This window comes from Daphnia pulicaria, chromosome 3 (genome assembly GCF_021234035.1).
Source record: "Daphnia pulicaria isolate SC F1-1A chromosome 3, SC_F0-13Bv2, whole genome shotgun sequence".
Taxonomy (NCBI): Eukaryota; Metazoa; Arthropoda; class Branchiopoda; order Diplostraca; family Daphniidae; genus Daphnia; species Daphnia pulicaria.
Genome location: NC_060915.1, coordinates 11,701,805 through 11,717,762, shown reverse-complemented (window position 1 = coordinate 11,717,762; position 15,958 = coordinate 11,701,805). Strand labels below are relative to the sequence as shown.

Genomic DNA, 15,958 nt, shown 5'->3' with positions numbered 1-15,958 from the left:
TGCAACACAGAGAGAGAGAGGATAAGAATATGGTCAACGGTATACGAAAAATAAAACGAAAAGGAAAAAGGGGGTTTTACAAAATAGAAACAAATGAAGCCACGAAAAAGTTCATTTGTTCAAATTAAAGGCGGGCGAAACAAAAACAACAAGGATCGACACAAGACAAAAAATCAAAGAAAACAAACTCGAAATCAAACGAAAGTGAACACAATCGTCGCTCGCAAATATTTTCTTCCCCCATGATTTCATTAATGAACAGAATTCAGAAGGTGGTATATTACTACTAACTTTATTAGTGGGGAGGAGGGAACTGTTGGTTTTTTTTTAATTATTATTTTGTGCTGGAAGTCAATTTGTGTTTTTTGGGAGGGGATCTGAAGGAAAAAATTAAAAAGTTGGGGGTGGAAGAAAATGCAAGTTAACGTGGGAGGGGATCAAAGGAGGAAACAAATATTTTTCTCTCGTCAGCCAGCAGAAAAAGCATCAGCTCAAAAATGTGTGTCGTGTGTGTGTGTGTACATAACATATATCATATCGCGCGGTCCACCACAAAAATTTTATATATATAATATATATTTACTTTTGTTTCTTTTTACTTTTTTTTAATCTCTTCCCCCCCCCCATTTTTTTTTTTACTTTGTATTTAATTTCTTTTTCGTATAAAAATTGTCACAATCCACAAGAGCAAAGAAAAATGGCGTCGCCAAAAAATACTAAACAAAATTTGAATACAAACGGATTTTTTTCTTTTTAAATAAAGAAGGTTTACAAGCTTTTTTCTTTTTCGCCCTAAACCGGATTTTCAATAAAGCTGAATATTTTTGTATTTTATTTTTATTTTTATTTTATTTTACTTTCTGGTTGTTATCCTGTAGTAAGAAGAGAGAAATTGAAAGGAAGGAAGTAGTGAATGGGGGAGAAGAAGAAGAAACTGGAATTCAATAGATTTTCAGAAGTCGGCCCAGTTCTTTTGTTGGCATGGTCGTTCGTCAATCAAAAAATTGCTTTTTCGTTCGACATCTTCACACTCTCGGCCATGAAGGATTCTTTCAAAAAAGATGAATAACTAGAAGAGATTGAACTTGTGTCAAACCAGAAAAAAATTTGGGTTGGATTTGTGTGTGTGTGGAGGAGAGAGGAAAAAAAAAAACCAACAGTCAAAGCTTGGGGGGGATACAACGACGAATTTGACGAACCTTTTGATAACAAATGTCGTCATTGCGCAACAACGTCAAAGCTCCAACATTGGGGAGATGGGGTGAAAAAAAAGGGATTCAGCAAATACAAGCTCATTTCAAACATTGTGTGTGTGGAGGAGGGGAAGACGAGAAAACATAATTATTATCATTATTATTTATTATTGATTTTTTTTTATTTTTATTTTAATTTTTTTTGTTTTTTCAGATTGTTTTTTAAAAATAACAAATCAATTGCCACACAGAAAAAATTGCTCCGTTTTGCCCAATTTTGGTTGTTAATTTATACTTTTTTGTTCGATGTGCGGCGACCGCAGACGCGTGAATGAAAATTACAATTTCAGAATTTAAAAAAAAAAAGGTTCGCGGGGATAATTCTAAGAAATTATAATAATTCCCAAATAAAAATGGCTAACAAAACGAGAGAAACGACACGCGTGTTTTATATACCAACTTCATGCATCCATTTTGTTGTTGTCGATTTCTTATTGGTGACGTTTGAGGTGGAGGGCCAAGTGGTCGGAGCGGGAGAAACTGCGTTCGCAATGAACGCACTTGAACGGTTTGGCGCCCGTGTGTTTGCGGTAATGGCGGGTCAGCTCGTCTGAGCGGGCGAATCGCCACTGACATCCCTCCCATGAGCACTGGTACGGCTTTTCTCCTGTTTGGGAAAAAATGAAAAACAAAAAATGGATAAATATTTAGAATTCAAATGTTGTTCCATCATGTTCGTTCGTCATCGTGAGCGACACCTTAGGTAAAACAAAAAACAAAACAAAATCGTTGCCGAGCTTGTAACGTGACGACGCATTCGGTTGTCAAGGGGGGGAAGAACATCGTATATCCGACCGCTGGTAAAAACCCACCGGAAATGAAATTCAATGTTTTTTTGAATTATTTATAGAACGCGCACCACGACCGAGTCCTGAACGAAACAAGACGGCGAGCTACACAAAACACTAGGAATTTTCTTTTTAATTCTAAAACAGGTTTTTGGTTTCTTATTTTTTATTTTATTTTCCGGCTCCATTCTAAACAAGAAAAATGATTTTTTAATTCTCGACCAATCCGATGGATTTCTCGTGTCTAGCCAGGAAGAAAGGAAAAAACCAGTCAAAATAATAAAGAAAAGGAGCACGCCAGATGTATATATACTATTCTTATTCTTCAAATTTTTTCGAGCTACCGTGATGAATATGAAATCGTGCACTTTTTCTTCTTCTTCTCCGTTTTTCTGTCGCTCTCTTCCATTCTTATTTTTACGGCATTTTCAGCTGGAAAATGGGGGAAACTCACCCAAAAAAAGAGCAGCTGAGAGAGGAGGCGACGCCACGGCTATAAATAACTAAGCGTGATGTGTGTGGAATGAGTTTTTCTTCTCTACGTCTATACCGCACACACACACACGTTGAACACTTCTTCTCTCTTTCTCTTTTCGATTCTCCGGGGCTCTTTTTATGCACGTACTAACCGGCGCAGCATTTACATTCTTATATTATATATTTTTTCCCCCCAACACACCGAAATATGTTCTCTAAAGAAGATTTGAAAAGAAAAAGAAGCGCAAGGTTTTCTTTTGAAAAAGAGAAAAATTGAAGTGAACCGGGGCGCCCTGGCCGGGCGTGAAAGGTGTTGGAGAAAGAAAAAAAAAAGACGAAAGAAACACCCGCCGACTGATTATTACACTATACGTCGTGGTACGTGATGCGGCATCTTGCCAAAACCGCGCATTCCTTTTAGCAGTTCATTTTGTCGGGAAAATAGAAGAAGAGAAGGGGCTGACGGGCGGATGAGAGGACATGTCTCACCCTCATCGATTCTCGTCCGTCCGCAACGTGCAGGGTATTGCCGAAACATCGAAATTGAGCGAGGCCAAATAGTAGGACTTTGGGAAAGTTGAGTCAATTGTTATACCGGCCGGTGAGTATATATCGATTACTATAGAGACTATCTCCCCTGGATGCTCTTCTTGCCCTGCACTGCTGGTCTATAGCAAAATTGGTTTCATTCTTCACGTCTGTTATCCCTTGCAGGGGCTCTTATTTTATTTATCAAAAAGAAAATCTCGTTGTTTTATTTTGATTTGTTATCTCCCTCTCTTTTGTTTGGATGTGAAGCAACTCTCCCGAAATCGGATCATAACGTCAAGAGAGCCAAGAAGTCTGAGGCACTCTCCAGCAGCAGCCCCACGACATAGAGTCAGGAATGGGTGAGTCAGTTTCTCTCTCTCTCTCTGGCGAATGAATCCCGGGGTCTATCATCAAGCGGCGCGTCGACTCTGGCGCAGAGAGAGAGGGTGGGGGGAATCGATCCGTCTGGGTCGCTCGGATGGCGGGGGGAAGAAGAAAAAAAAGGAAACCAGGACCCACCGCACAGACGACGTCTATAACTGAGCTGCTGGTTGTATTTTTCTTCTTTCTTTTTCTCTGTTTTTTCTTTTTATTCGGGATATGGGCAATCTACTTCCACTTTGATCTTTGCCAAGTGCCTACTATCAGACTACCAGCTACTGTGTGTGTGCTGTGCCACTCGGCTCCCCCGTTTCGTCCTTCGTCTCCACTTTCGTCGACGCTGGCAACTCTTTTTTTTCCCTCTTTTTAGACTTTTTCTTTCTTTTTGTGGAGTCCCGGACGCCGGCTAATTCGCACAGTCGTTATGGGTTACGTTATAGCGCGTTCCACTCTCTTCTTCTTCTTTTCTCCTGGTCCTCGGTGTAGGGTACAGTCGTCGATTGTTTCGTCGCCTTTTCAAACGTGGGCCAATCGATAGGGAAAATAATAAAAGAATGAGGGACTGAAAAGAGCAAACGACGGCGGCGATAGAGCGGCGACAGAACGGACATTTTATTACCTCGAGAAGAAGAGAAGAAGAAGAGGAGAGAGCTACAAATGTTAACAAGAGAAGAACTAATCAGTCGGGCTATTAGTCCCGACATGCCGAGCTATTCCCCCCCACCAACCAACCGACTGCGCTGATAAAATGGGGGGGGAGACGGACCATATCGATCGCCGACGGCCAATCAAAAAAAGGGGAAAAAAAGCAAAACGAGCCATGACAAATGCAACAAGAATTTCCAGCTGGTGCGTCGTGGTTCTCTCTCTCTCTCTCTCCCGGCCGCCAATAGATCGACCACATGTGATAAGATGACGAAATATGTGGAAAATGGATCTGGCCGAGGGGCACGAGCCTCATTCCTTCCCCCCCCCCCCCCCTCTTCCACAAAACAACTCGGGAAATTCATGAATCACAAAATTTGGGGAGAGAAGAACCCAGTGGCCGGACTCTTTATTATTATATTATATAAAGAACAACTTTTCTAGCTACATGTGTGTGTGTAGGGCCATGTGTTTTTCTTCCGATGTAATCCAAACCGGACCCCCCCACGGTCGTACTTTCTGATCCCTTGTTCGATATTTCATTTCACGGGAGGTGACGCTGCCCGGCTGCTCCTACCCCCGCGAGTACCAAGAAGAAGGAAAAACAAAAAAGACGGACGAAAATAAAAAATCGAAGGCAAGAATAGATACGTGCGATCTTATCTGGGCATTAAATAGACAAAGAGGGACCCACAACTACAACAGCAAATGTCATACGCCCTTCAAGGTATATACATGTACGAGGACACGAAATCGATAGCTTCACCATACGCACACGTCTGTTGGTGAGGAGGGTGGGGGGGTATGTCGTGCCCAGTTAGGGTGAGTAGTAGTCCCTGTGAAATACAAAACTTGGTCGACCGAGTCCAGGGAGGTTTGACAAAATTGAACCCGACGACTGTTTGGACTGTCTGAGTACGTATTGATTCACTCCCGTCACCTCACACATCGCCAATGACATGGCCGCTCCCCCCTCTAAAAAAATGTCCACACCCAACTCATAAAAAAAAAGATGAAGAATTTCGGTGCGTGCAAAAAAGGGAGAAAAATCGGGAAATGAAAAGAGCTGGGTGGTGGGGGGTGTTTGATAAATCGACACCCCCCTCTCTTCGTTCAAGACTTTTATGATGCGATGGAGGGGGGTTTGTTCGTTACAATATCAAAAGAGAAACTTTTTCGGTGTAGTAGAGCTGGGCTACCCCCCCCCCCCCCTCCCTCTTCTCTGTATATTGCAGTCTATAAATAATGACGGCAATCTCCCCGGCTGAAGCATCTCGCACGCGCTCTATACGTTTTTGGGAGACTAGACGACGACCCTTTAACCCTCCATCCATACACCACCACCACCGCCACCCAACACTCAAATTACACGCGGCATTTTCGGGATTTTCGAGCCAACATTATTCAAAAAGGGGGACGGCCCGACAACTCTTAAGCTAATGAAGAAAAAAGGCTTGATTCTCTCTTCGTCTTATTTTCTTGAGTCTTCGTTAAAGACTTGATGATGGCGCACTAAAGTTCCCTTTTTTTTCTTTTAAAAAATAATAAAAAGATAAAAAGAAGGACAACTTTTGAAAGTTTCTTTTTATTATTGTTTGAGGTAAAATGAGGAGGGTTGTATTGTTATATACTTGTAAGTAAGTAACTTAATGGTCCGGCTACTAATGGCGGTACTAACTTTTTTTTTCCCTTTCTTTAACCAAAGAGGAGTCAAACGACTTCAACTTCCAGCCGATTATCTTTTATCAAGATGTGTTTTTATTCTATTTTCTTTTGCGTAGTATTTTTTTCTACCCAAAACGGAAATGGCCGACTCATGTGATAAAACACATTTCTCCTGTTTGTCTCTTTTCTTTTTTTCGCGTGGAGAACAATTCGAAACGACATCCAGGAAGGGCGGTATAAATAAATAATACTGGACGCTCCGGCGTACATGTATACAGTGTATAACAATGGCGTTTGTGCAGTGGAAGAAAGAAATGTCCATGAATGTCATTTATCCTCCCCAGTGTATACTTGTGTTGCCTACGAGTTATAATCTGAAAGCTTTCCTCGCCCCGCTAGCAGCAATTAAAAATCATACACACACGTCTATTGCGCAACGAATAAAAAAGAAAAAAAAGCCAGACAGTCTGGGTGGGGAGAAAGGGAGTGAGTCATTCTAGTCACGTGCTCGTCAATAACACGGAGAGCATTAAGACCACCAAAAGTCTCATCCAATTCCGCCAAAGCCCAGACCAAGACCCCCTTATAACAGAAGAAGAAGAAGGAAAAACCTTGTAGTAGTTGTTGTATATATGGTCGTAAAATGTATTAAGATCGCATCATCTATTATCGGCTCTGTCACGAATTGGAACGCACAAACCGTTCAGGGAGGACAGATGTCCTTTTCCTATTTTTGTTTTTAAAATAAAACCACTCTGTACGAAAAAAAATTCTTTTAGATATATGAAGCCTAGTCTGGGTTGTATGCTACATTTTGAATGGGGGGATCATTTGTCGTTGTCGCAGGGTCCCATTTTTTATTCATTGATCACGACGGAATCCATTTCCCATTTATATCATTGCAAAGGAGAGAGAGAGAGAGGGGGGGGGGGGGTATAAAAGGGGTTTCAAATGATGGCCGGCTTCATACAAGACAGAGAAGGGGAGGGTTCAAACTCGCCCCGGTCGGTTCGTAAAACTGTTAAGTGCGCAGTCTAGAGAGAGTAGCAAGTTGAGTGAGATGGAAAGATCGAGTTACCGACTGAAGGAGGGGAGCTAGCGACTCGGCATCGATCCTTTTCTTCCTATTGGATTACAACTGATCGACATTTCCATTCCAAATAAATCTTTATTTCCATTAGAATTCATTCCAAAATAAACAAAAGAAAAAAAAATGATTTGTTGTTTTTTTGTCCTCAGCCAAATTTCCAAGTCAATTCCGACTTCCTTTCAGCCAGAAAAATGGCATCACGATCAAGTTTAACGATGTGGAACGTTCTCTCTTTTATTCTTTTTAGCGTCGGAGTCGCTCCGGCGTTATTGATCTCCAACTTCTTTTGTTCGAGAGACTACACGTCGTGTCATCATGTTATTTTTTTTCTCTTTTTCAGACGCCCAGGTCGTGCCAAATAAATTGCCGGTGATGGAAGTACCGAAACAAAAAACGGATGCTGTGCTATTCGGCACACTCTCGCTATTACCTCACTTCAAGGTCTATACCGTGTGAGGCTATTTCGATAGCCTTACTATATAGTACGTACTGCGGGTGGTGTAAACCAGTGGACCAGACATCGACTAGACTAAAAATAGTTGCGGAAAAATCAAACAAAAAAAACCCCCTCCTCCTCCTCCTCCCTACCAGATGGAAGAGGAGGAGGCTTTGCCATGGGCGGAATGGTATTTATAAATCAAGTTGCGTGTGTGTACCACCCGACTCTCTCGCTACTCTTCAAGATGTTTCGTTTTCATCCAGCCTACCTAACCTAACCTAACCTACTCTTTTTCCCTACCCTGTTTCTGATCGACTAAAGCTTCCGGAGGGGAAGAAGAAGAAGAAACTTGAGGGGGGCGGTCCCTTCCGACTGTTGTCCTTTTTTTGTTTCTTTCTAAATGTATAGGACGACGTGTACGCACTTTCAGTGGTGGCCTCTTTCGCCACATCAAAATCAAATAAGAAAAAGAAACGCGGACACGTGGGCACACATGGCGTACACAATCTTGACAACACAAACCTTCCCCCCCTCTTTCTAGCCCTGCGGAGTAATACACGGCCATCTCCTTTTTTTCTCTGTGTGAGCATATCCATACGACGGAACAAAAGGGATGAGAAGGGGGGGGGGGGGGACCGTTCATTGACGCGTGCAACAGCACGTGTCTCCTGTCACGGACTTGCAAAGTCAGTCAACAACAACACAGCCCTCAAACTCTCCCAACAGCCCCACACCGGCTGGATGGTGGATGGATGGATGGATGGACCCGGTTATTTTTTCTTCCTTCTAACCCCTCCCATCCCTTTCCTTCTTAGTTCTCCTCCTCCTCCTGAGAGACAGAGGTTTCCTGCGCACGCGAAAACATTCCGCCGGATCGATAGAGCGCATCGTAACTGCAACCAGACTGAGAGCAGAGCAGAGCAGAGCAGAGGAGGGGGTAGAGAGAGAAAAAGAAGTTGATCCTCCTCCTCCTTCTTTACCAGCCGGAACTGACACCCGACAATCTCTCGGTGACTGTCAGCAAACAGATCAATAAGATGTGCCGACTGTTTGATGTTTCTTGGGGTCTCTCAAGTCGACCAGCAACAAAGAAGGAAAGAAGAAGAAGAAAGACTCGAAACGTGTTGTGGGTGACACGTCAATCACCTCCGGCCCGACTTGTATAATGTTGTTGTTGTTGTTGGTGGATTAAATACCTGTGTGGGTCCTCTGGTGAGCCTTGAGATGAGAGCTCTTGGTGTAGACCTTCTTGCATCCGGGAAATTGGCACTTGTGGATGCGGCGACGCTCGGCGACTCCACCCCGTGAGGTGGCGGGAGTCAGGCCCAGGGCCGTCAACGTTCTGACAGCCGCCGCCGCCGCGTTCCGGCTTGTCTGCGTCCCGCTGAGTTCGGCGGCGGCGGCGGCGGCGGCGGCGACGTTGTCAGCGACGTTGTTGGCAGCAGTGACGTTGTTGTTGTTGACCGAGACTTTGCCATTGGCGTTGCGGTTGACCGCTGTCGCCGACTTGAGTGCCGAGACCATTGAGGCGCGGATGGATTCAGGACTGGAAGGCGGGGTGAGAAGTTGACCTCCTCCTCGTGGCGTCTTGTGGTGATGGTGATAGATTCTGACAGGTCCTCGGTGGTTGGGGCGATGGTGGTGGTGACTGTTGTTGTTGGAACTAGTGTGCGAACTGCTGCAACTGCTGCTGTACGGATGGATCCGCAGCGTCGGGTCCAGGTCGCCCAGACTGTCCCACGAGCCGCGACTGGATCGCGAACTGGCCGAGCTCAAGCTCACCGCATCCAGCGCTCTTCCGCCTTTCCTCTCCATTTCTTCTTCTTCTTCTTCCTCCTCTTCTTCTTCCAGCTCGCGATCGCTCTCATCCGCTTCCGTCGACTCGTCGGCGTACGTTTCGCCCGCCCGCAATTTGAGTCCCAACCTGCCGAAGGGAATAAGAAATAAAAATTGAATATTCAAATGTCACACTCAATCCAACGGATCGAATGATGAGCCATCCATCCGCTCCATCTCACATTTATAATAGACGCCAGATCCCCAAAAAAAGAAAATAAAAGAAAAAAGAAATGGAATCCATACCGAAGGGCGATTTGGTGGTGGTGCTTGTGAGCTCGTAGGAGTTGGCATCCGTCATCGGGATCCGTGTCGGGATCGACTGGCTCCTGTTTGAAAGACCAGGGCCACATGGGTGAGTTGACCGAGTCAGGAGCCAAATAGCTGGCCGGTTGGATGGAAGACGACAACATGTCAAAAGATTCGGCCCGGCGTAGGGCCGCCGCTGCTGACGAGGAGCAAAGCGGCGAAGATGACGGCTGCTGCTGTTGCGGCTCATCTTTCAAATACCGTTCCATCTCGTAGCACGTCTGCAGTCAAACGAAAAAAGAGAAGAAAAATAAAATCAGCATTTCCCTCCTTTTTTTTCCCATTATAAAAAAGGAACGAAAAAATCAATTCAAATCTCTCCCCTTTCAAACGGAATCTATATATATACGACACCGGATGTGACTGGCCAATCGATCGATGGCCGGTAGCCACTTGGCCATCGGCGCCCAACGGCACTCACCAACAATTGGGTGTGGAGAGCATTAACCGGGCATCCCTTCAGTCACTCTAGCCCTTCGTGAAAGGTGGAGGGGGGAATAATTCCGCTCCAATCACGCGAATAGAACGAAACACACCAAGGCGGAAGCCGATCCGGACCGCATGAATCAATATTGGGTTTTTAACCACTTGATAAGCGTCCACTGTCGACTCTTTCCAGGACGACACGCTTCATTAAGGGCCCAGTAGACACAGGGAGGAGTGCACCAAATGATTAACGTCGAGGCTTTTACCTTCCAGTTTAGTTATAGTACAACTACTTGGTAATCTTGTAAATAGTCTCAAAACTTAGGGAGAGAGACGGGCAGCACCGTACTGATTCAATCAATCCGCTCTTCCCCTTCCTGCACTGAGCATTAATGTCATACGTACTCTAGTAGGACCATACATGCAGTGTACAGTTATACTAGTCGAAAAAGTTTTTCCTTTTTCTTTCCCCCCGTCAAAAACTTTTTTTCTTATTTTTATTTTCCCTCTTCCTCTTTCCCCTTCCGGGCTTTTAGTAGTATTGATCTTTGCGCACGCAACCCCCCCCCCTTACCACTCCTTTCGCTATATAACCCTCCGCCCTGTGCACATCGATCCGACTCGATGTTATTCAATCTCTTAAGAGAGCGCGAGAGAGCTAGCGGGCCGGGCCCGTTTCTAATCCGGGCTTTAATGCACAATACACTGCCAATCAAACATTCAAAAGAGCTCTTGTGCATTTCTCTCTTTTTTATATTTTCACGCACACACACAAAGGAGACAGGTTGTCATTTATACATCCAGCCGGCAAATATTAATTTATTAATATTTTTTTTTTATTTTTTATTGCTGTACACGTGAACTATGACCGCACCCTCGACCTAACCCCAAAAGGGCGTCACCCTTCTTTGGGAATAATAACTTAATCCGCCCAATAATATCCAAAAAGAAATTTAAAAAAAAAAAAAGAAGAAAAGAAAATGCAATAAGCTCTGACATCAGCCGTGACGTCATCATCTTTTAATCGAATGAGCGTGAAAAATCTTTGCACAGAGTCGAAAGCAAGAGATTCGGTTAGGAGAACAACACACACGACCAAGCAGCAGGGAGAGAGAATAATACTACAACAGAGATGGAAAAGAATCAATGTTGCGAGAACGAAGAAGAATAACAGACGGGAAATGCGGCAGGCGGACCGGAAGTCTGTCGCTGTATATGAAGAGTCTAGACACACACACACACACACACACACACACACACACACACGGCCAGTTGGTTACGCTCGGCCGTTTTTATTCACCCAAAATCCTCACAGTGACTATTTGGAGCCTATCAGGATCGCCAGCTGGTATCAATGTTATTTTATTTTATTTTAGTTTTTCTGATTTGAATTGTTTCATTTTTTTAGTTGTCCGTGTCCCGCTACGGGACATTAAATAGCCGGTATGTGTATAAATATACACTAATGAAAGTAACGGACTGGTACCAACCCAGCGGGACAACTACGGAACTTACGGAGGGCTCGAAAAACCAGAACTATAACAACAAAAGAAAATCACGTCCACCACGTTGATGTATAATAATAACAGCACAAAAGAAAAAGAAAATACTGTAAAATAAATAAATAAAAAAGGTATTTTTTATTTTAAAAGAAAAGAGCAGCAAATCACGAATTTGCGGTTTTTGATTGGATCCCGACAAAAGATTAAAGAGGAACGGGCTCCGGGACGAGCTCGTTAGCAGCTTGTCGGGAGTTGACATTGGTCCTAATGGGCAGGAGGAGGTTGGCCAAACACCAAAAAATTGACTCGTTGAGAGAGAGAGAGGAGAATGTGTTTTTTGGGTTGCGAGAACTCACGAAAGAAATTCATTAAACGCCATTGAAGGGCAACATTCGAAACTCTTTCAACCATCTCCAATTGCACATTTGTTGGAAAAATTTTCCATTTTTTTTTCTTTGGGTTTCGTCTTTCCTTTCAAACAAACTTCCCAAACCGGAATTTCGGGAAATCTGCCAAGAAATTAATTCTCTCTAAATCATTTAAATAAATCTAAATTACACTTTTCAAAAACACATCCATTCTGGCTAATCGATTGGCCCGTCTCGAGTGCTAATGACGATCCTCTTCTTCTTTATACCTCTCCAGTCGGTTTTTTGATGAGGAAAAAAGTAAAAAGAAGAAACCTGTCCCTAGCAGGCTGGCACACACAACAGTCAAGAAGAAGGGTGGAGGCGGCCCAAACCCATTTTTATTTTTCAGGGGGGGGGGGGGGGGTTTCTCTCAAAGGAAAGGTGGGCACACTACTACTAAGGTTCTTATCTCATAGCACCACCCGTGGCGCTCCCACCTACCTCCCACAATCTTTTTTTTTTCTACCTTTTTACCTATGAAAGAAAAACATTCCAGGTTTAACTTTTAGGTTTTTTTTTTTATCTCATTCCCTGCGGCTTCAACATTTTCTTTATTTTTTTCCCCTTGGAAATTTTACACACACGAGCGTTGTAAGGTGTAGGGGAAACGAGATTCATCGCCGCAGGGTCTCAGGTGAAAAAAGAATCCGACTAGAGCGCCATCTGTAAAACCAGTATAAACCGGTTGTCGGGAGATTAAGGGTATGAGGGAACCTTCAGGAAATAGCAACAACAACAACAACAATTCAATTGTCTAGTTAGAAGAGGATCGTTTCCGCACTCTTCATTGTAAAACTAGGCCCCTACCCAAACGCGTGACTCTGGTCTTCTCGGCAAGATTTCCCATCCATTTGGGGGGGAAAAAGAAAAATGTTTTGTTCAAAAATAGTAAACCCCCCGCCACACAGAATGAGGGTGGAAAAAAGAAGAATGAGGGATTGTAAAACTTTGAATTGTGCGTATACGTATTACTACAACTACCTGTCTGTCCAACCGTGAGAGGGGGTGATGTTTTTGTTTGAAAATAAATAAATAAATAAAAGAAAAAACACTTTTCCTCCCCACTCCAATGTAGCGTCACATTCTGATATGAATATATACACCTGACCGCAGAATTTTTTTTCTTCTTCTCCAACTATTATTTTTCCAAATAATTTTGTTGTTTTGAAAAGGTGAAAAAAAAAAAAAGACTTGGACGCTTTTTTTGTTTCGGTTCTCTTGCGGTTGGGAAAAAAGAAGTCGCTGATGCGAGCGGTCAGTCGGTTATTCTGCTACACGTGAGTTGGCCCACTGTGAAGTTTTGCTGCACACCTGTCTTTTTCGGTCATTTCTTTCCAAGGTGAAGATTCCAGACATTTCGGTTGCCTTTCCACGCACACAGCCATCACTTGGGAATGTTCCCGACTCTGTTGTTGTGTGTGTACGTGCAAAAATAAAAAAGAAACCACACCACACTAGCAAAAGAGCTAAGAGAAATAAAAAGTTGGCCGGATCTGTCATGGCAGACATGGCGGCTAAAGCTACAGTCAGACATTCATGTGTGTACACGCCAACATTCGTGAGACAGTGACCCCATTCCCGTTGACCCTACCCCGTCTTCCGCTGGATGCGTTCCTCTACACACCTACGTACGTGTACGTTCTCCGACAGACGGCCATTTTGATGGCGTGTCAACCAAAGTTGACTAACCAGTTGAGAATGATTCGTTATCTTCGAACCATTCAAGTAGACACAAGGGAAGAAAAAAGAGAGAAACTGGCGGGAGAAAACCTTCCATTTTGGCCTTGTTTTTTTCTTTCTTTAATGTTTGATCGTAACCGTCTGATTCCACCTTAAGCTCGTTACATGTTGCCGAGTTTTTAATGGCTTCCGTTTGGTGCGTGAATTGTTAAGCCGTTTGTTTGTTACGTCGAACGCCGACCCCACCTAATAAAGAATGCAACGTCGGAACCGGCTTAGACTGGAAAAGGATTTGTCGATTTCCGATAGCTTAGCTTGGGAAAATATATAAGAAAATCACGTCAACACTTGTTATTCGCCTTTTCGAATCGCACGCAGCTGTCTGGGTGGCAAAAAAGACAGACATTGATTTCAATCGTGTTGTACGTCCTTCTGGTTGCCTTTTCATTTTACTTTTTTTAAATTATCAACCCGAACCTGTTTTCTGGAATGCCATAGAATTATATACGTATATATACCAAGAATGCCCTCTGCAATCTTTTCCGGTGAAGAAATTGCCCTTAATCTATCTTTAAAAAATTGAGAAATCCCATCGAGCGTATCGGATATGACGGAATGATAAGACAATTATCAACTGACGATCGATATCCCCCCCCCCATTTTTGTTTTCGGGAGAAAAATAAAGTACGTGAGAACTAATTCCGCGGTTTCCTCCATTTCCTTCCCGCCATCAAAAAAAATTTCTTTCAAATTGAATTTCCCTCCGACGTATAAAAACAAAATCGGAATTTTATTTTAACTCCACCCCACAACAACAGACACAATAGGGCGCCCCCACGTGAAGCGTGAGAAGGTCCACACGACCAACACTCCCGTTGTAATGAGGGAGTTGTAATTCATGGCGGGTCACACACACAGCCCAACAACCAAGTAACCAACCCAAATAAATCCCATCAACAAAATTTGACACAGAAGATAAAGAAAAAGAGTAATTCACCTGTTCCCAGTGATCTTCGAGTGACGTCTGTGCCGAAAGGTATCCAGTATCATGGACGACTTGCAACTCCCGAAAAATGTTTCCACTCGGTAAGATATCCATTTTGAAGAACAGCCAACTTGTGGGTCTAAATGTCGGGTTAAATATTTGTTTGTTTCACACACACACACAGACACACCGAGAGAGAGAACGATGATGAATTTCTTTCACAATTTCAAAAGCAGCGTGACGCTCGAGTGTTGGGATAAAAAGAAACAGCTTGCAAGAGACGAGTGAATCATGCCAGCGATGACATCATCGACCGGAATCACGTTGCGCGCATGTTCCGCTCTCTCACGTAAACAACTTATATTTTTTTATTGGATTCTCCTTTTACTTTTGCACACACACACAAAGCACAACACAGCACAACACACTGCCTACTTTCCTTTTCGTTCAATGACTTTGTCGAACGATCTAAAAGCAGACGACGCACAGAAGAATGGCCAAGTTCTTCTTTTCTTTTGATTTCGCTTTGTTGTTTCAAACTGTTGCCCGCAGCACCTCTCACCCAACCGTCACTGTCTACACCGTTCGGATAAGAATGTGGCGGGAAAAGAACAGGAATTCTTCAAGATGGCGACTCACTAATAAAGGTATACACACACACACACACACAAAAACAAAACTTCTTTTTTTCTTTCTCCTAAATATATATTTCTAAGACTGTCGAAACGTTTTTCAGACCCAGCACGGAATATTTTTCTTTTTTTACTCTTTGACGAATAAACAAACTCGGTCGTTGTCTCAACACTCACACACACACGCACACACGTTTCTCTAGAGTGTGTATACACACACACACACCGTGGTATAGGTAGTTGAGAGAGTAACAAAAGGCTTTTCTATTTTTTCAACAATTTTCGATATATCCACCGGCTGGTTGGTTAGTACATCCACTCGCGACTGACGTTCGCGCCGAACTGAAAAAATGTTCTTTCGGGTGGGAGCCGAGCCGACTGCCGAGGGAGAGAATATATTTTTGAGAACGAACGCACGTTTGGCCGCTAGTCTGAAAATGGCGCTGACTCGAGTATACTCTGGTTGGTGGCGCCACCGCTACTGGGTCATCCACCGCGCGGGGATATATTTCTCTCTCTCGTTTCGGAAGGGAAAGGTTTTTTTTTTTTGTATTTTCCTATGTTTTTATCCGGTATTTGTCTCTTCTTTCCATTCACCCTTCGTTTCTCTTCTTTCTTTTTCCAAGTGGAAACATTTTCTACGTCGTGTGTTGTTGGGTTTTGTGTCTTTTTTTCTTTCGTCTACTACTACGGGCCATTTCGAATTCCATTTCCAAACGAACGGAATAGAACCGGCCGAATCTGAGCATGCTAGCGAAGAATGCAAACATTTAAACCAACGAAATGTTTGTTCCTTTTCGGATGGAGAAGCAAAATCGTCTCTACCGTGAACTAAAAATCCCGAAAGAAAAAACAAAATAATGTTTGTGAATTCTTCCTTCGGGACTCTCGGAAACGCAACTCTTTTTT

At 43.4% G+C, this 15,958-nt stretch overlaps 1 protein-coding gene across 1 annotated transcript; it reads right to left on the bottom strand.

Annotated features, from left to right (window-relative positions):
* Window positions 1-1,408: 1,408 nt before the first annotated feature.
* On the bottom strand, window positions 1,409-15,406 carry LOC124328742 (Krueppel-like factor 6). The gene is made up of 4 exons (XM_046787575.1): window positions 14,430-15,406; window positions 9,352-9,635; window positions 8,466-9,193; window positions 1,409-1,860 (listed from the first exon to the last, which is right to left on the bottom strand). The coding sequence occupies exons 1-4, from the start codon at window positions 14,529-14,531 to the stop codon at window positions 1,685-1,687; spliced, it is 1,290 nt and encodes a 429-aa protein (XP_046643531.1). The 5' UTR covers window positions 14,532-15,406; the 3' UTR covers window positions 1,409-1,684.
* Between the last annotated feature and the right edge of the window lie 552 nt (window positions 15,407-15,958).

Bases quoted from the DNA above. Each gene is read 5' to 3' on its own strand.
- LOC124328742 (XM_046787575.1), bottom strand. From the start codon at position 14,531: ATGGATATCTTACCGAGTGGAAACATTTTTCGGGAGTTGCAAGTCGTC. The intron at 9,636-14,429 runs GTGAATTACTCT...GTTTGACTGCAG, and splicing joins TCGAAGATCACTGGGAACAG to ACGTGCTACGAGATGGAACG. The intron at 9,194-9,351 runs GTATGGATTCCA...TCCCTTCGGCAG, and splicing joins CACCACCAAATCGCCCTTCG to GTTGGGACTCAAATTGCGGG.